Raw genomic sequence first — 25,534 nt, 5'->3', positions numbered from 1 at the left:
TTCTTAGGCAATAGTATTTCTTGTACAGTCTGAGTTCTTTCAGTTGTCTAAAAATGTCTTCTGGTGTAAAGACTTCTTTTGCTAGACCCAGAACATTAAGTTGACCCTTTCAGTATTTTATGATTGGTGTCATTCTACTGTTCTTCTGGCTTCATTATTTCCAATGAGTAGTCAGTCTGTTGTTCTCATTGTTGATCCTCCAGTGTAATGTCATTTTTTCCTCCACTGCTTATAAGGTGTTTTTTTTTGCCTTTAATTTTCAGCAGCCTTACCTTTGTGTGCCTACATATGGTTTTCTTTGTATCTGTTCCCCTTGGTGTTTGCTAAACGTGTTGAATATGTGGATTAATGTCTTTAACTTTTGGAATATGTTGATTCATTTTTTTTTTTCAAATGGTCCTTTTTCCTTACTTCTATTTTATTCCTTATTTGTCAGATAATTTGTTGTTGTTGTCCCACAGGTCTCTGACATACTTTCTCTCCCCCTCCCCCTCTATTTTTCTTTTAGGTGATTCATTTAATTAAATTTTAGCTCACCTCACATTTGAGATGTTTAGGATGGGATTGGGCTTGGGATCTAAGAGACTACATAATCTCTGTTTTCAGGCCAACCTTGATGCATCATTTCTGCTAATATTTCAGAAATCCTCTGGAGGATAATTGGTGGGAATAAGGACTAGTATTCTTTTTGGGGGTCCTCCAGATTCTAGTGTGCTCATCCTCAGGCATGAAAGGAGACTGGGTTCTCTGTGTCCCAACAAAGATTCTTAGCCTATAGTTTCCTTTTTCTCTGTTCACTTGTGCTTCATGCAGTGCAAATGCTACTCAGTGTTGAAAGCACTAGCAATCTGTCACCTCGAGAAGGCTGGTTTCTCTCTGAAATTCATTTCATTTAGACTTATTTGTGTCCAGAGGTCTTCAGTGGCTTTAAAAGAGAATTGGATTTTTAATTTATCTAGTGTTTTCTCATTGTTATTAGCAGAAGTGATGATCTTTGTGATCGTAAACATTTTAACTTGAAGTGAAAGTCTTCTATTGAAGGATATTCAAGTAAGGTCAAAATCTTAAGTTGTACAAGAAACAAGTAACTACCCAGTAATGTAAATGATTGCTTGTGCATATTTGAGGTAAATGAAAGTTTTACAAAGACAGTGACTTTCATTGAGTTAGTGAATAGTTCAAACACATCCTTAAGATACATTGGTACAGTTTATATGCTTTTAATGGTTAATTGGGAGGAAGGAGAAATTGAAAAAATGTATTTTTTGAAGACTTATATAAACTCAATCCGCATGGGTCATATGTACTTGCCTTCAACTACCTTTTTATTTTGGAAGAATTCATGTTAAACGTTTTATACTGAAAATGAGTTTTTAAACTTTAAAACATTGTGAATATACTAAAAAGGTACTGCTGGAATGTATATTTTTATTTTTTTATTTTTATTATTATTATTTTTAATATATTTTATTGATTTTGTACAGAGAGGAAGGGAGAGAGATAGAGAGTTAGAAACATCGATGAGAGAGAGTCATCGATCAGCTGCCTCTTGCACACCCCCTACTGGGGATATGCCCGCAACCAAGGTACATGCCCTTGACTGGAATCGAACCCGGGACCCTTCAGTCGCCAAGTCGACGCTCTATCCATTGAGCCAAACCGGTTTCGGCTGGAATGTACATTTTTAAATGGTGAGAGTGTTGTATTTTATGTTACGGATTTTATCTTAATTAAAAAAAATGATTTTTTTACAGAGAGGAAGGGAGAGAAATAGTTAGAAACATCTATATGAGAGAAGCATCAATCAGCTGCCTCCTGCACACCCCCTACAGGGGATGTGCCTGCAACCAAGGTACATGCCCTTGACCAGAATCAAACCCAGGACGTTTCAGTCTGCAGGCTGATGCTCTATCCACTGAGCCAAACTGGTTTTGGCAGGATTTTGCCTTAAAATTTTTTTTTAAATAAATTTTTATTGTTCATATTATTACAAATGTTCCCCCCCCCCCCCATTGCTCTCCTCCACCAGATTCCCATCCCACTCTCTGCCCTTTCCCCACCCCCCATTGTCCTCATCCATAGGTGCACAGTTTATGTTCAGTCTCTTCCCACATCCTCCTCTCCCCTTTTCCCCAAGAATCGTCAGTACACTCCCCTTCCATACCTCCGATTCTATTATATTCAACAGTTAATATTGTTCATCAGATTTTTTTTTTTTAATTTCCTTGGTTTTTACATTCACTTGTTGATACGTATTTGTTGTTCATAATTTTTATCTTTATTTACTTTCTCTTCCGAAAGAACCCCCTTCAGCAATTCATATAATTCTGGTTTGGTGGTGATGAACTCCTTTAGCTTTTTTTTTTATTAGTGAAGCTCTTTATCTGGCCTTCGATTCTGAGTGATAGCTTTGCTGGGTAGATTATCTTTGGCTGTAGGTTCTTGCTATTCATCACTTGAATATTTCTTGCCATTCCTGTCTGGCCTGCATGATTTCTGTTGAGTAATCAACTGACAATCGTATAGGTGCTCCTTTATAGGTAACTACCTGCTTTGCTCTTGCTGCTTTTAATATTCTCTCTTTGTCTTTTGCTCTTGGAATTTTAATTATGATTTGTCTTGGTGTGGTCTTCTTTGGATTTCTTTTGTTTGGAGTTCTGTGCGCTTCCTGGACTTGTAAGTCTAATTCTTTCACCAGGTGGGGGAAGTTTTCTGTCACTATTTCTTTCAGTATGTTTTCAATATCTTGCTCTCTCTCATCTTCTGGGACCCCCATAATTCTGATGTTGGTTCGCTTGAAGTTGTCCCAGAGGTTCCTTACATTATCTTCAATTTTCTGGATTCTCTTGTCTTCTTGCTTCTGTGGAGGCGTGTCTTCTGGCTCTTTATGTTCCAAATCTTTGACTTGATTCTTGCGATCTTTCCTTCTGTTTTTAGGACACTGTATAATATTTTTTATTTCAGTCAATGTATTCTTTATTTCTTGTTGATCCCTTATCATTTCTTGTTGATTCCTTATTAATTCTAGTTGATCCCTTTTCATATCCTCATAGGTCTTATCGACCTTTTCTAGGAAATTCTTGAAAAACCTTATAAGCGTAGATTTGAACTCTATATCCAGTCGCTTTTAGTCCTCCATTTCTTTCGTTTGTGATCTATTTCGTTGTCGCATTTTTGCAGCTTCCCTATTGGGGCGGAGTTTCAGGGTGGAGCCTACAGCCTTGGCTTCCGTCAGCTCCGCCTTATGTGGCTCCTGAGTCTCAGGGTCCTTCAGTACTTGCTCCAAGCTCCTCTGAGAGAAAGGTGCCCTCGATTTTCGCCTGCTACCAAACAGTCTAGGCTCTCCCCCAATGAGCCCGGAACTGAGGTTCAGTTCAGTTGGAAGTGGGATTGGAGGTGGCATTCAGAGCAGTCTGGAGCCCCAGTCTCCTTCCCGCCAGGGCAATCCTGAGGCACAGCCAACCGTCCCTTCTCTGCATGCAATGTGCGCGCCTCTGGGACCTCCTTTCGCCGCTCCCCCGGGGTTCTGCCTTACAGCCCAGCTCCCTATGGATGAGCCTCGGTCCCTGGGGTCTGGCCTAGAACTGGGGTTCAGGGCAGTCGGAACTGGGGCCCAGCACAGTCGGAGCTTTTCTCTCCTTCCCGCTAGGGACACCAGCCAGGCACTCAGCCGCCCCTCCTCTCCGTGTGCGCCGCGTGTCTCCATACCTCAGGCTTTTACAGCTCCTCCGCTCTTCCTTCTGGTTTTCTCCTTGCTTCTCGTTGTAGAATTTCCAGTCAGTCGACTTTCCTGTAGTTCTGGGTAATGTCCATTTTATATTTTAGTTGTATTTTATTGAAATTGTTGTGTGCGGCTGTGGCTTGGTATTTACCTGTGCAGCCATCTTGGATTCTCTCCCTGAATCTTGTCTTAATTTTTAAAAAAGGAAAATCAATCAGGCAGTCTGTAAAGCCCTTCCTAATATTAGTGCAATTCTTAATTGCAGTTGACTTTTATTTGTTTTTATTGGCAACTAGTGGCCAGTGCATGAAATTCTTGCACATTAAAAGGGGGTTAGAGGAAATATTTTAATATTGCTATTTGCCCTTTCTCTATAATAGAAGTGTCAGAGATGAAAGAAAATTAATAAAATGTATGTGAAATTCATCTTCCTGTCAGAGTTTGGGTACACCACAGGACACAGAGTCAAGTCCCTGCCCAACCATGTACACCTCAAAATCGCGCAAGACCCAGACCTGGCTGGCCTTCCTCTTCACCATCCTTCCCATTGGGCTAGATTCAGACCCAGCCAGTCCCATCCTTGTCAAGCCCCGCTGGGCAGGGGGCGCAGCCTCAAGTCCCCTGGCTCAGTGCTGGTAGGGGGGGCGCAGCCTCAGGTCTCCCGTTAAGCCCTGCCGGGTGGGGGGGATTCGGCCTGAGGTTCCCCGTCCTAGCCCTGGGGCGGGGGAGGGCACACCTTGAAGTCCCCCAGCAAGCCCCTTCAGACGGGGGGCATGGCCCGAGGTCCCCTGTCAAGCCCTGCTTGGCGGGATGTGGCCTAAATTCCACTGGCCTGGTGCTAGGGTGGGCTGGGAGGAGGTAGAGGGGGGAGACGCAGCCTGAGGTCCCAGGCCTGGGGCCAAGGTGGCGGGCGCAGTCTGAGGGTCTGAGGTCTTCTGTTACGTCCCACAGGGGCAGGGGGGGCACCAGTCTTAGGTTCTTGCTGATTGCTTGTTAAGGCTCATTACAGGAACTTGGCCTCCACTGTGGGTGCAGCCATGCTTGTGGCAGAGTGATGGTCAATTTGCATATTCCTTCTTTATTATATAGGATTGTTAATCACTGAAGTTCTCTTGAGTTTGAGTTTGGTTCAGTGCCAGTTGACTTTCAAAATTGAGTGTATCTGAAAAATACTATCCTATGTAATAAAAAGGTAATATGCAAATTGATTGAACGGCAGAATAACTGGTTGGTAGGACGTGCAGTGACACCAGGGAGCAGATGCTCAATGCAGGATCTGGCCCCTGATGGTCAGTGCACGCCCCACAGGGGGAGCACTGCTCAGACATAACCTGGGTTGAAGGCTGGTGAGCAAAACGGCGGAGCCTCTCCCGCCTCCGTAGCAGCACTAAGGTATCCGACTCAGGGTTTAACCATTAGTTGGACATCCCCCGAGGGCTCCCGGACTGCTAAAGGGAGGCCAGGCTGAGGGGGAGCACCTCCGCTCCCCCTATTGCACAAATGTTGTGCACTGGCTCTAGTTAGGAAAACAAGTGTTACAACGCTTTGATTTAGTGATAAGAGGGTTATTTGTTAAACCTTTGCTCTTTATGCCCAGCTGGTTGTTGAGCATCTACTCATTAACCATGAGGTCACAGTTTGATTCTTGTTTGGGGCATGTGCCCAGGTTTTATGCCAGGTTTTCGGGGCTTTATTCCCAGTGGGGGCTGTGCAGGTGGAAGCCAGTTGATTTTCTTTTCATCATTTTCTTTCTCTCTTTGGAATTAATTTTTAAAAATGTGTGCGTGCGTGTGTGTGTGTGTGTGTGTGTGTGTGTTTGTGTACATACACACACACATATATATATAAAAAACAAAACAAACCAAAACTTAGCTATTATATATACTAGAGGCCCGGTGCACAAAATTCATGCACTGCGGTGGAGGGGTCTCTCAGCCTAGCCTGCACCCTCGCAGTTTGGGAGCCCTTAATGGGTATCCCTCTCTTAGTCTAGGGATCCCTCACTCTTTACCCCCTGCCTGCTTGCTGTTTCTTACTGCTTGGCTTGCTGCTCCTTAGTGCTACGATGGAGATGATTGGCTCCTGTCACGGCTGCTGTGCTTGCCAACTGCCAGCCCGGCTTGTGGCTGAGCAGCCCAGCTTGTGGGTTGACCACCAGGGGGCAGCTCCTACATTGAGCATTTGCCCCCTGGTGGTCAGTGCACATCATGTGACTGGTCGTTCCACTGTTCAGTCAGTTTGCATATTACCCTTTTTTAAATCAATTTATTTTATATATGTATATATGTGTGTGTGTGTGTGTGTGTGTGTGTGTGTGTGTGTGTATATATATATATATATATATATATAAAGTTGATTTTTTTACAGAGAGGAAGGGAGAGAGAGAGCTAGAAACGTCGATGAGAGAGAAATGTCGAGAGAGAAACATCAACCAGCTGCCTCTTGCACACCCCCTACCAGGGATGTGCCAGCAACCAAGGTACATGCCCTTGATTGGAATCGAACCCGGGACCTTTCAGTCCACAGACCGACGCTCTACCACTGAGCCAAACTGGTTTCGGCGCATATTACCCTTTTATTATACAGGACTAGAGGCCAGATGCATGAAGATTCGTGCAAGAATGGGCCTTCCTTTCCCTGGCTGCCGGCACAACCTTAACTCTGGCCTGGAATTGTCTTTCCACCTTCCCATGGTGCCCAGAGGCCTGGAGTGGCTAGGGCAGTCTGTAATGTAAGTGTCCCACCCTGGCCACTCAGCACCTGCGTATGCAAATTAACCCAACATCTTTGTTTGGTTAATTTGCATACTCACTCCTGATTGGCCGGTGGGTGATGTGAAGGTACGGTCAATTTGCATCTTTCTCTTTTATTAGTGTAGCTGCTTCTGTGAAAAATTGACAGAAAATATAAAAGTGTGATGCTGATAAAGTGCTTTTGCGATCCTTATACTCTACAAAGTGTTTCTCTTACGAAATCTGCTGTTACTTGTTTTTCAAAAACCTTTTCTCTCCTGAGTTTTATTTATGGAGGTCTTATGTCCTTTTCAACCCTCCCTTTCCTGTCTCTCCAGACATGTTGCCAACAATTTTGAAGATAGTACCCATGTAGCATCACCAGTAGATCCAAATGGAAACTTCAATGTTGTCATTAAAGAGGAACCTCTAGATGATTACGACTATGACCTTGGTGAGTTTACAGAAGGGGTCACTGTGAAGCAAGAAGAGACGGATGAGGAAACAGATGTATACTCAAACAGTGATGATGATCCTATACTAGAGAAACAGCTAAAGAGGCACAATAAAGTTGATAACCTAGAAGTTGACCATCTGTCTTCTAAATGTCTACCAAATAGCCCATCAGGTGTTGCTAAAGCTAAAACGTTCAAATTAGACGCTGGAAAGATGCCAGTAGTTTGTCTGGAGCCCTGTACCGTCACCAAAAACACAGTGAAGATTTCTGAGCTCCCTGATAACATGCTTTCTACATCTCGGAAGGATAAATCTATGTTGACAGAATTAGACTATTTGCCTACATACAGTGAAAATTCCAATGAGGCTGGCTTCTGTTTAGACAAGGAATCAGAAAATGATCTAAGAAAATATTCACCAGATCTCAGAGTGGTACAAAAATATCCTTTACTTAAAGAGCCTCAATGGAAATATCCTGATATTTCTGACTGCATGAATACAGAAAGGATACTTGACAGTTCAAAGAGTCCAGCTGGGGACTCATTTTTAGCAAAAGAGGACTTGGGCAGAAAGAAAACAACTATGCTTAAGATTTCCGCAGCTTCCAAAACCGTGAATACTAATCAGAATGCTCCTACAAATGTCAGTGGTAAAAGAGGAAGGCCACGAAAATTGAAACTTTCTAAGGCAGGACGACCACCTAAAAACACAGGAAAATCTTTAACTTCTACAAAGAGCATTCCTATGGGCCCTGGGAGTACCTTTCCAGAAGTGAAGCCTGATCTGGAAGATGTGGATGGTGTTCTCTTTGTTTCCTTTGAATCAAAGGTAAGATGGTTACTTCAGCATTGTTTCTAAGCCAAATAATTATTATTGAGTTGTATATTTAGCTGATAACCAATTTACAATCTAGTTTTTGTGAATGCATCCATTATGTGAGGAGGGTGTGTGCACAGGGAACTAAGAGTCTCCAAAATGTTTGGTTTAGTTAATAGATATCATAATATTTTGTGTGAATGAACTTAACAATTTATGTCTGTCTTTTGAATGTTAAAGGGAAGGCACATGTTGTATTTGGGTGGGAAGAGATTACCCAAATAATTTATATGCTTACTAGAGGAGTGGTGCACAAAATTTGTGCATGGCATGGTGGGGGAGGGGTGTCCCCTCAGTCCAGCCTGCACCCTCTTCAATCCGGGACCATCCCTCTAACAATCTGGGACCACTGGCTCCTAACTGCTTACCTGCCTGCCTCCCTGATCACCCCTACCTGTCCCCCTGATGGCCTGCTCACCCCCAACTTCCACTCCCCCTCCCCCTGCTAGCCTGGTCACCCCCAACTGCCCACCCCCCACCCCATCAGCCTGGTTGCCCCTCACTGCCCCCCCTCTGCTGGCTTGGTCACCCCTTAGTGCCTCTCCTACCCCACCGCTGGCTGGTTACCCCATGTAGTCCGCTGCTCAGTCGTTTGGTCAGTCCTCACTTGCCCCCCTGCCAGCCTGATTGCCCCATGCAGCCCTCTGCTCAGTTGTTTGGTCAGTCCTCATTAACCCCCTGCCAGCCTGGTGACCCCACACAGCCAGCTGCTCAGTCATTTGGTGAGCCCTCACTAACCTCCCTGCCGGCCTGGTCGCCCCACACAACCCACTGCTCAGTCGTTGGCCATCCCTCATTAACCCCCTGCCAGTCTGGTTGCCCACACAGCCTGCTCATTCGTTTGTTTGGTGGTTTCAGTTGCAATGGTTGCTTAGGCTTTTATATATTATATAGAGAGATGCATAACCTAAGAACGCAGATAATAGTGTGGTGAAGGCCTGAGGGCAGGAGGCTAGTGTGGGCTAGACGAGGTCAATTGGGGGGAAAATGGGACATCTGTAATGCTTTCAACAGTAAAGATTAAGAAAATTATGTCTGCTTTGATATGAATTCATGCTTTTTGTGCAGTGTAGCTGGAATTTAAAAAATCTTCAGATCTTAACTGGATTTTTCATTATTATGGACTTTAAAAAGACATAAGTACATGAAAAGTTTACTAACTTTTTTTGGGACACCTTATCCCCTGATTTAAAATATATATATATATTTTTTATTGATTTCAGAAGAAGGGAGACAGAGATAGAAATATCAGTGATTAGAGAGAATCATTGATTGGCTGCCTCCTCACACCCTTCTGTCTGGATCAAGCCGCAACCCAGGCATATGCCCTGATCTCTTGGTCCACAGGTCAAAGTTCAACCACTGAGCCAAGCTGGCTGGACTCCCCAGATAGTTTTTTTGCATTTGTTGTTGTTGTTAGTCCTCACCTGAGGATATTTTTTCCATTTATTTCTTTTTAAGAGAGACTGGAAGGGGGAGGGAAAGAGGGGGATGGAAAAGAGAGAAGAGAGGGAGGGGGATAGAGGGAGAGAGAGAGAGAGAAGGAAAGGGATGGGGGGAGAGGGAAAGGGAGGGAGAGAGGGGGAAACTTCAATGTGAGAAAGACATATCCATTGTTGCCTCACACATGGGTTTCAACCAGGACGGGGATCAAACCTGGAACCCAAGTATGTGCCCTTGACCAGTAATTGAACCCAAGATCCTTCGGTGTCTGGGGCGATGCTCTAACTGAGCTATCCTGGCCAGGACCATCCCCTGATTTTTATCAGGAACAGCAGTGCCATTGAAGAACCAAATATTAGTGGTTTTATTAATTATACTGTTTTACTCATCAATGGTTTATTTTATTCCTACTTTTTAACTAGATTTTTTTCGTTTAGATTTTTATAGAAGCCAAATATGTAGTTCTAAATTGGCTATACAGTGGTTGAATTCTTTCTCCTGGGTCTTAAGCTATTTTTATATAGCCTATCTTTATGTAAACTTTAAGAAATCTTTATGCAAATTGGTATAATATAGTTTAGATCAGTTAGTTGAATATATTAAGATAATTTGCTTTTTTTTGTTCTTCTGATTAAAGTGATATAATGTAGAACATTTAAAAAATATCAAAATGTATCAAAACGAAAAATGTTCTGGTTTACTTTTAAACTTTTAGAAGTGATATGAGCTACATTTTTGTTTTATATATAGGAAGCTCTAGACATTCATGCAGTTGATGGGACAACAGAAGAGCCCGGTAGTCTTCAGGCATCAACCACAAATGACCCAGGTATTATATAATGACATAAAAAGAGAGATATATTTGGGGTTTGGCTCTCGAAATGAAAGATGCAATGTTCATTTTTCTGTAGTACATATGTTTTTCTGTAGTACATACTATTCTACTTCATCATTTGTTTTCTGAATAGGTTGTAGAGCAAGAATTTCCCAGTTGGAAAAAGAATTGATAGAAGATTTGAAAGCCTTGAGGCATAAGCAAGTGATACATCCTGGTCTTCAAGAAGGTAATTCTTCTTTATATAATAAAAGGCTAATATGCCAATTGTCCCTTTGGGAGTTTGACCGACTTGGAGTTCAACCTCTCGCTATGATATTTGCTGACCACAAGGGGGCAGCATGGAAGGAAGTAAGGCCCCGGCCAGCAGCCTGCAGCCAGGGGAAGGAAGGCCCTGATCACTGGCCAGGCCTAGGGACTTGACCTATGCATGAATTTTGTGCACCAGGCCTCTAGCATTTTCTAAAAAAATAAAATAATGTGTTTTCTTTCTCCTTTTTTCCTCCCACTTGCTTTCCCCTCTTATGCCCTTTCTGTTTCTGCTTCCTCTTTTTTCTGTTTTACCTTCTTTCCCCACATCCTTGATTTCATTTATTTTCAGTGCCTCTTTTAGCTTGCATGTTTCTCTTTTCTCCCTCCATGATTTCCTAACTTAACATAAAAACATTTCTAGGTTTTTTATATCCCAAGAGAAACCCCATTCTGTAGACACTGTCTCATCTTTGTGAAACTATTGTATGTGATAAAAAATGTATCTTAAGGAAAGTTGTGTTTTCTCTTGGCTTTCTTATTACACAGTATTTTCCTTCCTATGTCTCATCTTTTAAGTTTTGTCTGCTTCTGTTTTTTGTGAGGTCTTTTGGGTGGGGAGGTATCTCTGTTTTGTTGTAATGGAGTATCTTTGCCTTGATTATATTGCTACCGGTAAATCCTTTTTCTAAAATTGTGAAATCTATTACACTTACTGCTGTTGTAGTAACTACTGACTTTTCTATTTGAAATGTAAATAAAAGATTATAAGCCATGTCCCAATTTCTAGTTTCTCATATCTTTAGTTTAAGGTATGCTTCTTGGAGTAGTTTATTGAGTTTTTGATTGTTAGTCCATTTTCTTTTCAAAGCACTGTCTGGCTGATTTATATTATATGGTAGATCATTTTTTGAGAGTGTAAGCATTACCTGCAGACAAACAGAATGTTGTCATATAAAATGATCATTTTATTTCTAAATCAAATGGTAATATTTGAAGAACTTTTGCTTCACTTGTTTTGATAATGTGATATTAAAATGTGCAGATCTTGCCGAAGCCGGTTTGGCTCAGTGGATAAAGCGTCGGCCTGCAGACTGAAGGGTCCCAGGTTCAATTCCGGTCAAGGGCACGTACATTGGTTGCGGGTACATCTCCAGTAGGGGGTGTGTAAGAGGCAGCTGATCGATGATTCTCTCTCATCGATGTTTCTAACTCTCTATCCCTCTCTCTTCCTCTCTGTAAAAAGTCAATAAAATATATTTTTTAAAAAAGTGCACAATGCAAGTGGACTGGGTATTATGGATTTTAATGGACAGTCACAGTCATACCATGTTAGGCTTGACTGATAATAACATATGCTATTGTTTATTGTCAGCTTTCACTTCTGCTATTTTCTCTAAATAATATTTTCTTTCTCCGATCAGTTAACTTACCCTTAAAGTTTATTTCCATTGCTCTTACACTTTTTGTTAGTTATATAGTCTGATAATGTATAAATATTATAACATTTATATTGTGTTTTTTAACCTAATTTCAACATATGATTTTGTCTTAGCTCTAGAGTTGAATATGTCAGTGATCCCTGCCAGTGTTTTGCTTTGGTTTGTTTGCCTATTATTTCCTTGTTGGCTAAAATTTGAGTTTTTTTCCTTTTCTTATTGACTCTTTGAGTCAAATCTATTAATTTTTTTCCTTTGTGTAAAGGAGCTTCAAAGTCAAATGCTTATGGAAACTAAGCAGGAAACATAAATAAAGTGAAATTAATCTGGGTCCTGGGTGCCTGAGGGAAAGTACTGGCAGCCAGGGGAAGGAAGGCCTACTCTTGTACAAATTTCGTGCACTTGCTTTTCTACTAGCTGAAAAGTTTAATTTAGAAAATGAACATTTAAAAATATTTTTGAGCTGAAAAAAGCTTGATAATCTTGCAAAGCTTTTGGAGGTTGCTTTGAAATTGTGGAAAAAATGTAAATTAAGCCAGAGGAAATGTTTTTTTTTTTGTAATATATATTTTATTGATTTTTTTTTTTTACAGAGAAGAAGGGAGAGGGATAGGGAGCCAGAAATATTAATGATAGAGAAACATTGAGCAGCTGCCTCCTGCACAATCCCCACCAGAGATGTGCCTTGTAATCAAGGTACATACATGCCCTTGACCGGAATCGAACCTGGGAGCCTTCAGTTCATAGGCTGATGCTTTATCCACTGAGCCAAACCGGTCAGGGCCAGAGGAAATGTTTTTATTGTAGTTGCTAAAATAAAGGTGTTTTTTTTAATTTTTAAAAAATTTATTTTTACAACAAGCAGACTGTCGAATTACAGCGGGGAGGGTAGGGAGATCTGGGGGAGATAATAGATCAACCGAAGGAGTTGTATGCATGCATATAAATACAACCAATGGACACAAAACTCTTGGGAGGGAGAGTATGTATGGGGGGGGCAATGTTAAAATATGTACACAGATAATAATTTAATTAAAAAATGTAAATTAATATTTTTTTAATCTTTATTATTTTAATTATTACAAATGTCTGCTTTGGTCTTTGTTCTTGTTTTCCCCATGACCTCCATCCTCCCTGCACCTGCCTCTCCCAAGCCTTTGCCACACTATTGTCTGTGACTGTGGGCTATGCATATCTATATATATAAAAGCCTAAGCAACTATTATGAACAAATGACTGGCCATTAGCTATTATGAATACTGACCATCAGGGGGTAGACGCTCAACATAGGAGCTGCCACATGGTGGTCAGTGCATTCCCACAGTCAACCTCTTGTGTCCAGCCAACGTCCTGCGGTTCCTCCCCTGCGCTGGCCTCAATCTGGACTGGGCAAGATACCCTTGATTTTCCTGGCCAGGCCGAGGGACCCCATCCGTGCATGAATTCATGCAGCAGACCTCTAGTATGCATATAAGTTCCCTGGTAAATGCCCCCCTCCACACACACCCCCAACCCCTACCTTCCCTCTGAAATTCATCAGTTTGTTCATGGTTCTAGGTCTTTGGATATATTTTGTTCATCAGTTTATAACATAAGGCTCTTAAAGTTGTTTTTCACAGTACTATATTTTTCTGTTTCTTAATTTTTTTTTTTACTACATACAAATTGAGATTTATGTTTTAGTTTATCAACCTGTATACGATATTTTTTAAATGTTAAAAGTATTTTTTGTGCTGAAACCGGTTTGGCTCTGGTAGAGCGTCAGTCTGCGGACTGAAAGGTCCCAGGTTTGATTCCGGCCAAGGGCATGTACATTGGTTGCAGGCACATCCACGGTAGGGGGTGTGCAGGATGCAGCTGGTCGATGTTTCTCTCTCATCGACGTTTCTAGCTCGCTCTCTCCCTTCCTCTCTGTAAAAAATCAATAAAATATATAAAAAAGAAAAAGAAAAAAAAAAGTATTTTTTGTTAAAGCATTTCTATTTCATTGCTACCATGTCAATTCTATGTCAATTTGTAAATAAACTTTTTATTTCAGGTAAGTTTTAGATTTGCAGAAAAATTGGGCACATAGGTACAGGGAGTTTACTTGTACTCTGCAGTTTCCTCTATTATTAACATCTAATATTAGTGTAGTAGTTCATTTGTTAGAATTAGCCAGTATTGATATTATTATTCAACTAAAGATCATACTTTATTCATATTTCCTTGGCTACCTTTTTCTGTTCCATAATCCCATGTAGGAAACCACATTACATTTAGTAGTCATGTCTCCTTAGGATCCTCTTGGCTGAAATGGTTTCTCAGACTTTGTTTGTTTGTAATGACCTTGACTATTTTGAGGTCAAGCATGGGTCAAGTATTTTATAGAATGTTCTTCAGTTGGGATCTGTCTGATATTTCATGGTTAGACTGGGTAATATGTTTGGGAGAGGAAGACCACAGAGATAAAGTACCATTTTCATCTCATTATATGAAAGTTACATATTATCGACATGATTTTTGTCACTTCTTTTCCATGCTGTACTCTTTGGAAGGAAGTTACTGAGTAGGAAGTTTGCTGCACTTTCTTGAGTGTGAAGTATCTGCATAAATTATTTGGAATTCTGTACCAGAGATTTGTTTCTTCTCCTCCATTTTTTATTTATGCACTTATTTATATCAATAATAGAGGCCCAATGCAGGAAATACGTGCAAGTGGCTCGGCCCTCCTAGCCCCTTTTAGCCCCTCGTAGCCCCTGCTGGCCCTTGCAGCCCTGGCTTCATCGGAAGGTTGTCCTGCTATTCAGTCTAATTAGCATATTAGCTCTTTATCGTATAGGATAGATTCATCAATCTTAATGTTCAGTTTCTTTATGACAGTCTTTTCAGAGCTCTCTGCCTCTTTTTAGTTATTAAAAAATATTCTGACCCCGGTGTGGGTCAGTTGTTGAGCATTTACCTATGAACCAGGAGATCGTGGTTCAATTCCGTCAGGACACATGCCCAGGTTGCGGGCTTGATCCCCAGTAGGAGGGGCATACAGGACACATCTGATCAATAATTCTCATCGTTGATGTTTGTATCTCTCCCTCTCCCTTTCTCTCTCTGAAGTCAGTTTAAAAAATATGGAAAATATTCTGAATATAGTGTTAAATGATTAGCTGGAGTTTTTTTTATATATGTATCGCTTTTCTGTTCTTTGTTGGCTATTTTCTGTTCTTTGTGTTTTTGTGGATGCTTTATATTTCAGGAGATTTAGCTAGAGGCTTCAGTTTTATAGTTTATTCTTACCCGACTTTGAATCTAAAGATATTTTTCTCACTTCTATCTTTATAATGATTTTTTTTTTTTTGCAATAGTGTGATAATATATCTTTATGAAGTGTCTGCTAAAATGTCAAAAGTCAAAACCATTTAGGAGTATAATTTTGTTTAAACTGTTATATGTAGAAAGGATTTTATTGGGGGATATGCTTTCTATGAATTATTTAACTGTCTTATTTTCTGTAAGCTAAAGTTATTCATATGAAACCAACTAAGTTTAGGTCTCTCGTATATGTTACTTGGGGAACGAATTTTTTTCAGAACAAACATTTCAGGATAGCCTCGATTAGCTAAATTGAGAATTACTGTGAAGAGTGTTTTTATGTCATTGACCTCTACTTTTAGGGCTTTAAAAAAGTTAATGTGTATATTTAAAATAAATTTGATTTTTTTTGCTTTTAGTTTTTAGGAGTTGGTATCACTTTGGGAGAAGGTAGCAGTTCCAAATACAAGTTAATGGAGAAAAGAAAATATGTAGGAAAAACAGTTTCTAAATTTATTGTATGGGTCTAGATTTTGCCTGCCTATCAACTTGGTTGTGTAGGTACATTTTTTTTTTAATTTTTTAAAATATATTTTATTGATTTTCCAGAGAGAGGAAGGAAGAGGGATAGAGAGCTAGAAATGTCGATGAGAGAGAAACATCGACCAGCTGCCTCTTGCACACCCCCTACTGGGAAATGTGCCCGCAACCAATGTACATGCCCTTGACCGGAATCGAACCGGGACCCTTCAGTCCCGAAGCCGATGTTCTATCCACTGAGCCAAACCGGTTTTGGCTGTGTGGGTACATTTTAACAACTTAAATTATCTTATTTATTTATTTTATTTTATTTTTTTCCCCTACCATCAATGTAGTCAGCTGTTCTGGTAAATTTTTTTTTTTAATTTATCTATTTTTATTGATTTTGTACAGAGAGGAAGGGAGAGAGATTGAGAGTTAGAAACATCGATGAGAGAGAATCATCGATCAGCTGCCTCTTGCACACCCCCTACTGGGGATATGCCCGCACCCAAGGTATATGCCCTTGACCGGAATCGAACCTAGGACCCTTCAGTCCCCAAGCCGATGCTTTATCCATTGAGCCAAACCGGTCTCGGCTGTTCTGGTAATTTTTATCAATAATAGTAATAAAGTATTTTTTCTTTTTCTGAAAGCACCATAGTATTTCATTTTATTCTTTGTTTTTAGGATTCAGTTCTTAACTTGAATTTCTGCAGTATCTTGCTTTCTGGTTCCACTCTGCTCTCTCTTCCTACCTTTCCTAATTAATTCCTGTTTATTCTAATTTAAGAATTACACCCTCTGAAAACGTTTACTGGATTACTGATTCCCTTAGGCTTTTCAGTTGTCATTTCTTTTTGTTTACATCTCATAGAACTTATTTACCCTATTATAACTACTAATGAGTCCATTGGAAAAAAATCACAAAAAGGCTCCCTGTAGGTCTGGGAAATGTCTTTTATTTTTATCACCATCTGTATAATAGAGCATTTCAGAGAAGGTTTAGTAAAATTCTTAAAAATAAAACCCAGTGTGGTGGGTTGATATTTATTTTACTGATGAGTAAGCTAAAGCTAACAGAAGTTTAGACTAAAGATTAGAAACTAGTTGTTTTGATTCATAATCTTATTTTCTCCCCAGTTGATATAGAAACATGAAGAAAGAATGTTTTATTGATGTTAGTTGTACTCACGTCATGTGATTAAATACAATAAAATTTATTTTAAAGAAATAAAATTGCAAACTAAAACACAATAGCCTTCTTTGGTTCAGATAAGTTATATGTGGAGGATACATACTAGTAAATTAGCCATAATAATTTGTAATTTATCTAATGTGTTTACCTTTTAGGCAATTAGCACAATGTAAGCTTTTTATTGGAAACATTTCTATGACTTTTAATGGTTATTACTATGACACTTAATACTTTGAATTCCTTTTAGCTTCAATTATGTTAAAATTTTAAGTTAAATACTTTCCTACTTAATAATATAAAGCTAGTATATAAATTCACAAACGAGTAAATTTAAATTAGAAGATTGTCACTAGTAATAGAAAAATGCAAATTTAAGAAAAATAGGATATAATTTCATACCAGTAAGATTGGAACAATTTTTTAAAAAAATATTTATTTTATTTCTTACAGAGAGGAAGGGAGAGGAGAGAGATAGAGAGCTAGAAACATTGATGAGAGAGAGACATTGATCAGCTGCCTCCTGCACATCCCACACTAGGGTTGTGCCTGCAACCAGTGTACATGTCCTTGACTGGAATGGAACCTGAGACCTTTCAGTCCACAGACCGACACACTATCCATTGAACCAAATTGGTTTTGGCAAGATTGGAACAATTTTTAAAGTTCAGTGATATCATGCACTACTGGAGTGAGTATAAATTGAGAGTAATTTGGCACTATCGAGAGCATAGATTCCCAGCTATTGTATTTTTGCACATGGTGTTCCATAATTATGTGACAGATATGCTCTGTTTTAAAAATATTTTTATTGATTTAATCTTTTTTAAAATATATTTTTATTGATTTCAGAGAGGAAGGGAGATGAGAGAGATAGAAACATCAATGATGAGAGAATCATTGATCGGCTGCCTCCTGCACACTCCCCACTAGGGAGTAAGCCCGCAACCCGGGCATGTACCCTTGATCGGAATTGAACCCAGGACCCTTCAGTCCACAGGCTGGTGCTCTATCCACTTAGCCATACTGGCTAGGGCAGGTATGCTCTTTTTATTTTTTTTAAAATATATTTTATTGATTTTTTTACAGAGAGGAAGAGAGAGGGATAGAGAGTTAGAAACATCGATGAGAGAGAATCATCGATCAGCTGCCTCTTGCACACCCCCTACTGGGGATGCGCCTGCAACCAGGGTACATGCCCTTGACCGGAATTCAACTCGGGACCTTTCAGTTCGCAGGCCAACGCTCTATACATTGAGCCAATCCGGTTTCAGCAAAGGGCAGGTATGCTCTTAATATACTTAGGGTGGCCAGTCAAGACCAAGGGAAATTATTAGGTATAGAGCTGGTTGGCTCCAGCCTTTGGTTGCCTTGTTTATTCCAGTTTGTTACATAATTATCATTTTCTTATATGCCCTTTAATTACTTTAAATTAGAATTCTTGGTTGCAAACATCAGAATCCACTCTACAAATGAAATAGAATATGAATTTATTTTATTATTTTTTAAATTCTTTATTGTTTAAAGTATTACAAATGTCTCCTTTCCTCCCCATTCACCTTTCCCTGGACCCTCCCACCCTCCCAGCACATGCCCTCACCCCCCTAGTGTTGGTGTCCATTGGTTATGCTTATATGCATGCATAGAAGTTCTTTGGTTGATATCTTACCCACCCATTCCTCAACTGCCTTCCCTCTGAGGTTTGATGATCTGTTTGATGCCTCTGTTTCTGGATCTGTTTTTGTTCATCAGTTTATGTTGTTCATTATATTACACAACTGAGTAAGATCATGTGGTATTTATCTTTCTCCGACTGACTTAGCTTAGCACAATGCTCTTAATGTTCATCTATGCTGTTGCAAATGGTAAGAAGTCTTTCTTATTTACAGCAGTACATATTCCATTGTGTAGATGTCCCACAGTTTTTTAATTCACTCATTTGCTGATGGGCAATTAGGCTGTTTTCAAATCTTAGCTATTGTAAATTATGTTGCTATAAACATAGGGGTGCATACCATGTTTCCCCGAAAATAAGACATCCACTGAAAATAAGACCTACTTACAGGTTTCCTTCTGAGTGAAATATAAGGCATCCCCCCAAAAATAAGCCCCCCCCCCCCTAGGCTAAACATGAGAGATTTGGTCCACTGATTCTGAAAGAAACGGAGTCACAAGAAATTCACCAGGAAATTCAGGAATTGGATTGTTATGATGATGTTCTAGAAGATGATGACATGATTGTCATTGAATAAATGAGTAAACTCTTGATACTGTAGGATTCACAGTATGTCTGGTTTGTGTTGACAACTACTGTATACAGGTAATAAATTTCCTTTATTTTCATTTAACAATGAATGTGTACCATATTCTTCTTCATGGAAAAATAAGACATCCCCTGAAAATAAGACCTAGCGCATCTTTGGGAGCAAAAATTAATATAAGACACTGTCTTATTTTCGGGGGAACAGGGTATATATCCTTTGTGATTTCTTGGGATATATTCCTAGAAGTGAGATTACTGGGTCAAATGGCAATTCCATTTTTTGTTTTTTGAGGAAACTCCATACTGTTCTCCACAGAGGCTGCACCAGTCTGCATTCCCAGCAGCAGTACACGAGAGTTCCTTTTTCTCCACATCCTTGCTAGCACTTGTCGTTTGTTGATTTGTTGATGGTAGCCATTCTGACAGGTGTGAGATGGTACCTCATAGTCGTTTTGATTTACATCTCTCTGATGATTACTGTCTTTGAGTATGTTTTCTTGTCTCTTGGCCTTCTGTATGTCCTCTTTCAACAAGTTGTCTATTTAGGTCATTTGTCCATTTTTTTATTGGATTGTTTATCTTCCTTTGTTAAGATGTATGAGTTCCTATAGATTAAACCCTTATTGGACATAACATTGGCAAATATATTCTCCATGCAGTGGGCTCTCTTGTTGTTTTGTTGATGGTTTCTTTTGCTGTGCAGAAGCTTTTCATTTTGATATAGTCCCATTTGTTTATTTTTCCTTAGTTTTCATTGTCCTAGGAGCTGTATCAGTAAAGATATCGCTACAACATATGTCTGATATTTTGCTGCCTGTGGATTCTTCTAAGATTTTTTTGGGTTTCCCACCTTACGTTCAAGTCCTTTATCCATTTTGAGTTTATTTTTGAGTATGGTATAAGTTGGTGGTCTAGTTTCATTTTTTTGCATGTATCTGTCCAATTTTCCCAACACCATTTATTGAAGAGACTATCTTGAAGAGACTTTTTATTTATTGAAGAGACTATCTTGACTCCAGTGTATGTTACCTACCTCCTTTGTCAAATATTAATTGAGCACAATGGCTTGGGTCAGTTTGTGGGTTCTCTGTTCTATTCCATTTGTCTGTATGTCTGTTCTTGTGCAAGTACCAGGCAGTTTTGACAATAGTGGCTTTGTAATATTGCCGGGAGTCTTGTTCTGGCATTAAGAAGGACTCAGCAGTCTGGAGAAAGGCTGTGTGTAACTGAAGAGTCAAAATAATTTTGAAAGGCATTGGAGGTCAGAGGAGCCTAGCTAAAGAAACGAAGTTCTCCTTGTCTTAGGGCCCCTTTCTTTTTATTAACACAATTTGTCCAAGGCAAGGTAGAGATATACACTTCAAAGAGTAGGATTTTGTCTACAGTGTCCATTGTCAGATTGGGGATAGCCTTTAGCTGTTCAGGTGTTTGGCCAGTAGGAGGCAATAACATGTAGATTAAGATGCTCTGAGCTATTTGGCAACAAGCAATCAATTTAATGCATCCTTTTCAAGTTTGGGGAAATGCCTTTAGCCATTTCCAACGATCAGTAACATATGTAATCAGCCCTTTTGAGTCCCCAAATTCCATCAACCTTTTGATGAAACTCTTGAAATTATGACATGCTGGAATTGGTTTTCAGCATAATATAGCTTGATATCTGGTATTGTGATCCTTCCAACTTTGTTCTTCTTTCTCAGGATTGCAGTGGCAATTCGGAGTCTTTTTTTACTCCATATGAATTTTTGGAGAGTTGTTCTAGGTCTGTGAAATATGCCATTGTATTTTAATGGGGATTGCATTGAATTTATCTATAGATTGCTTTGGGTAGTATGGACATTATAATGATTTTGATTCTACCAATCCATGAACACGGTATAGAATATGAATTTATTAAAGAATATCAGATGACTTACAGAATCTCCTGAGAGGCCAGAGAAACAGATTGTACGAATATGTAGTTGAAAAAAATACTCAAATTACATTCCCAGTCTTTTCACAAAAGCAGTCTCACAACATTGGACAGTCACCACCACCATTGTCAATGTGGACACTGAACACAGCTAGGATCTTGGTTACTTTTATCTCTAAAAGTTTTTCTTTGGCTAAAAACTGTCACTCTTATTTACATAATTTTACACAGTATTTCTTTTCTTATGGTCTTCTCTTTTAAATTGAAGTCTTTTATGGATGCATCTGATTAGCAAAACCCATGTCTCATGTCTGCACATAAACTTCATGAGAAGTTGGAAAGGCCCTGCTGGCATGGCTGAATGGTTGAGTGTCGACCTATGAACCAGGAGGTCACTGGTTTGATTCCCAGTCAGGGCACATGCCTGGGTTGCATGCTGATCTCCAATAGGAGGTGTGCAGAAGGCTCTCATAATTGAAATTTCTGTTTCTCCCTTTCTCTCTCTGAAATCAATAAAAATATATTTTTTAAAGAGAGAGAAGTTGGAAAGTAGTTTTTCTAATACCTGCCTTAAAGAGGTAGGAGTTATAGTGGGGAAAAGGAGCAGCTGTATAGGAAAGGTGTTGAAAATATATTGGGCAACCACAAATATGCCAAACATTTAATACAATTGAAAGACCAACTTATGCTATTACATAGCATCTCTTCTTCTGGTGAAATGGCATAAGGAAAAGCTAAATACATTAGAGAAAAGCTTTCATACATGGTCACATGTGTGATGTATATCCTTGTAGAAGATGCACAATTATACTGTAGCATTGTTTATAATAGTTAAAAATAGGAAACAACTATCTCATTGACAGAAGAATGGTGAATAAATTGGAGTATATTTTGTAATCTGGAGTAGTGTATAACAGTGAAAATAAATGATTGAGAGATAAATGTGTCAACATGGACAAATCTTAGATGTAAATTATTAAGCAAAAATGGGTAAAAGTATATGTAAAATAACTACTTTACCAAAAGATTGCCTGTTAACCTACAAATAAGTTATAATATCTGTAGTCTCAATTAAATATAAATATAATTAATAATAACTAGAAAAGTAGTAGCCATAAATAGGGAATAACCTCTGTCTATGGGAAGTTTGTATTAGAGGTCCTAGAAAGTATCTGGAACTCAGAAGGTTAAAAGCACAAGAGATCTGAATTCTGCTATATTTTTGTATCAGTTATCTATTACTGCTTAGCAAATTACCATAAACTTAGCACCTTAAAACAGTATGTTTATTATCTCATAGTTTCAGTAGGTCAGAAATCTGGCATGGCTTAACAAGGTCCTCTGCTTAGGGTCTCACAAGATTATAATAAAAAATTAGGCCTGGTTTCTCATTAGAGGCTTGACTGGGGAGGGATTTTTCCAGTTTTCCTGAGGTTGTTGGGCAGAATTTATATCCTTGCAGTTCTAGCAAAATGGGTGATCCATTTATTCTTCTTTTATTACATATATATATAATCATGAATATCTCATCCCTTTGGCACATTCCATTGCTTGGAAACAAATCAGACGCTCTGCCTATACTCAAGAAGAGAGGAGGATTATACAAATATTGTATATAATACCAGGAGATGAAGATTACGTGGTCACCTTAAAGTCTCTTTGCCATTAAAAATTTTTATTTTATCATTTTACTCTGTACTTTATTTTCCCCTTACCCCCTCTCCCCCCCAAAGGTTAAAAAACTCCAATATGATTTGCGGTCCTTTTTCTCTTGTAGTGGGCTTAAAATTGAATTCAGTGGATCCTACAATGAGTATTGATCTTAAATACTTGGGAGTACAGCTACCTTTGGCTCCAGCCACTAGCTTTCCTTTCTGGAACCTTACAGGAACCAACCCTGCTTCTCCTGGTGAGTGCATTGCTTTTATGAAGTCAAACAAATTTGTGAATATAAATGAAAAGATACCTTTGTTAGAGACAAAGTATGTTTCGGATAGTTTAGGATAGATTTTTTGTCTAATGGCATAGTCTTAATGATTTATACTTTTTCTTATAAAGTCTTAATAATTAGCTAGATATTAAATATTGACTTACTAAGATTTTTCATCTCTTATTTTTTCTTTTATAGATGCTGGATTTCCCTTTGTATCTAGAACAGGAAAGACCAATGACTTCACCAAGATAAAGGGATGGAGGGGAAAGTTTCATGGAGCTTCTGCATCTAGGAATGAAGGTAATCAGCTTTTTAAAAAAACTACAAATAATGTTCTGAAACATGCAAGCACAGCTTTTGTTAAAAGTAAGTCTTTGTTATTTTTCTTCATCTCTCTTCATGCTTTAAAATAAATTGAAAATAATTGTCTTGCTGATATTTGTTTATTCTCCTTGTTCCCATGAATCTGATCCTGGGGATCAGTCCCTAACCACATCAGGCTTAAATAATACTTGCAGCCTTTTTAAACTGCCCTTCCTTCCCTCCTTCCCTCCTTCTTCCCTTCTTCCCACCCTCTCTCCTTCCTCTTTTTAAAAAAAATATATTTTATTGATTTTTTTTTTTTACAGAGAGGAAGGGAAAGGGATAGAGAGCTAGAAACATCAGTGAGAGAGAAACATTGATCAGCTGCCTCTTGCACACCTCCTACTGGGGATGTGCCCGCAATCAAGGTGCATGCCCTTGATTGGAATCAAACTTGGGACCCTTCAGTTCGCAGGCTGACGCTCTACTGAGCCAAACCAGTTAGGGCTTTAACTGCTCTTTCTTTCTATTATTCTCACAGTTATAAAAAGCATAATTTTCAAGCATTATTTCAGAACTATATACTTCAGAATGTATAGTGATTCCTAATAGCATTATACTTCAAAGTAAACTTCTAATCCAAGTATATTTACTGTATTCCCTATTGATTTTCTTTTCCCAATTCACTAGTTGGCAGTTTACCCTCTAACGGTTAGAGTCTAACCAGATAAATTTATTTGTTCAAAATAAATTTTTTTATCTTTGAATCTTTTTATAGTGCTGTAATAGTGCTCTCTACCAAATTCTCACCCAAGGCTATTTTTTCCATTGATGTTTTAGAAAGAATGGAAGGGAGGTAAGGAAGGGGATGAGAGAGAGAGAGAGAGGGGGGGGGGGGAGATAGGGAGAGAAACATCCATGTAGAGAGACATATTGATTAGTTGCTTCTCGAATGCAGCCTGACTGGGATTGGGGATCAAACCTACAACATAGGTATGAGCCCTTGACCAGGAATCAAACCAGCTACTGCTACTCTTCAGTACTCGGGGTGATACTGTAACCTTTTATTTTAAAATAAATCTATTGTTCAGATTGTTACAGTTGTTGCTCTTTTTCCCCCCATAGCTCTTCTCCACCCGGTTCCAACCCCACCGTCTACCCTTATCCCCCCTCACTGTCCTCATCGATAGGCGTATGATTTTTGTCCAGTCTCTTCTGATACCCCCCACTCAGACACCCCTTTCCCACTGAGAATTAACAATCCCCTACCATTTTATGCCCTTGATTCTATTATATTCACCAGTTTATTCTGTTCCTCGGATTTTTAATTCACTTAACTTTTAGATTCACATGTTGATATGTATTTGTTCATAATTTTTATCTCCTCCTCCTCCTCCTCGTTCTTCACCTTCTTCATCTTCTTCAAGAATACCTGTCAGCATTTCATATACTAATGGTTTGGCAGTGATGAACTCCTTTAGCTTTTCTTTCTTTCTTTCTTTCTTTCTTTCTTTCTTTCTTTCTTTCTTTCTTTCTTTCTTTCTTTCTTTTAATAAATCTTTATTGTTCATATTATTACAAATGTTCCTCATTCCCCCCCTCCATTGCCCCCCTCCACCAGGTTCCCACCCCACCCTCTGCCCTTTCCCCACCCCCATTGTCCTCATCCGTAGGTGCACAGTTTATGTTGTCTCTTCCCGCACCCCCCTCTCCCCTTTTCCCCGAGAATCGTCAGTTCACTCCCCTTCCATACCTCTGATTCTATTATATTCACCAGTTAATATTGTTCATCAGATTTTTTTTTAATTCCTTAGTTTTTAGATTCACTTGTTGATAGTTACGTATTTGTTGTTTATAATTTTTTATCTTCTTCCTCTTCCTAAAGAACCCCCTTCAGCTATTCATTTAATTCTGGTTTGGTGGTGGTAAACTCCTTTAGCTTTTTTATTTATTTATTAGTGAAGCTCTTTATCTGGCCTTCGATTCTGAGTGATAGCTTTGCTGGGTAGAGTATTTTTGGCTGTATGTTCTTGCTATTCATCACCTTGAATATTTCTTGCCATTCCTGTCTGGCCTGCATGGTTTCTGTTGAGAAATCAGCTGACAATCGTATGGGTACTCCTTTGTAGGTAACTGTTTTTCTCTTGCTGCTTTTAATATTCTCTCTGTGTCTTTTGCTTTTATCTCCTTCCTGCTAGGGAACGCCAGCCAAGCACTCAGCCTCCCCCTCCTCTCCGGCTACTTCCTCTCTGCACGCAGTGTGTCTCCATACCTTAGGCTTTTACAGCTCCTCTGATTTTCCTTCTGGTTTTCTCTTTCCTTCTTGTTGTAGAATTTCCAGTCAGTCGACTTTCCTGTAGCTCTGGGCAA

The 25,534-nt window shown here is 39.3% G+C and overlaps 1 protein-coding gene across 1 annotated transcript in view; it reads left to right on the top strand.

The window, feature by feature from the left end:
• The window catches only part of MGA (MAX dimerization protein MGA), a 97,349-nt gene that overhangs the window by 17,006 nt on the left and 54,809 nt on the right, over positions 1 to 25,534 (top strand). The window contains 5 exon segments of the mRNA XM_036445325.2: positions 6,792 to 7,737; positions 9,979 to 10,057; positions 10,197 to 10,292; positions 22,706 to 22,837; positions 23,057 to 23,161. Coding sequence (XP_036301218.1) covers positions 6,792 to 7,737; positions 9,979 to 10,057; positions 10,197 to 10,292; positions 22,706 to 22,837; positions 23,057 to 23,161 — 1,358 coding nt within the window.

This window comes from Pipistrellus kuhlii, unplaced genomic scaffold (genome assembly GCF_014108245.1).
Source record: "Pipistrellus kuhlii isolate mPipKuh1 unplaced genomic scaffold, mPipKuh1.p scaffold_m20_p_1, whole genome shotgun sequence".
Lineage (NCBI taxonomy): Eukaryota > Metazoa > Chordata > Mammalia > Chiroptera > Vespertilionidae > Pipistrellus > Pipistrellus kuhlii.
Note: the sequence above shows the minus strand (reverse complement) of the source record. Positions and strands in the feature narration are given on the sequence as shown.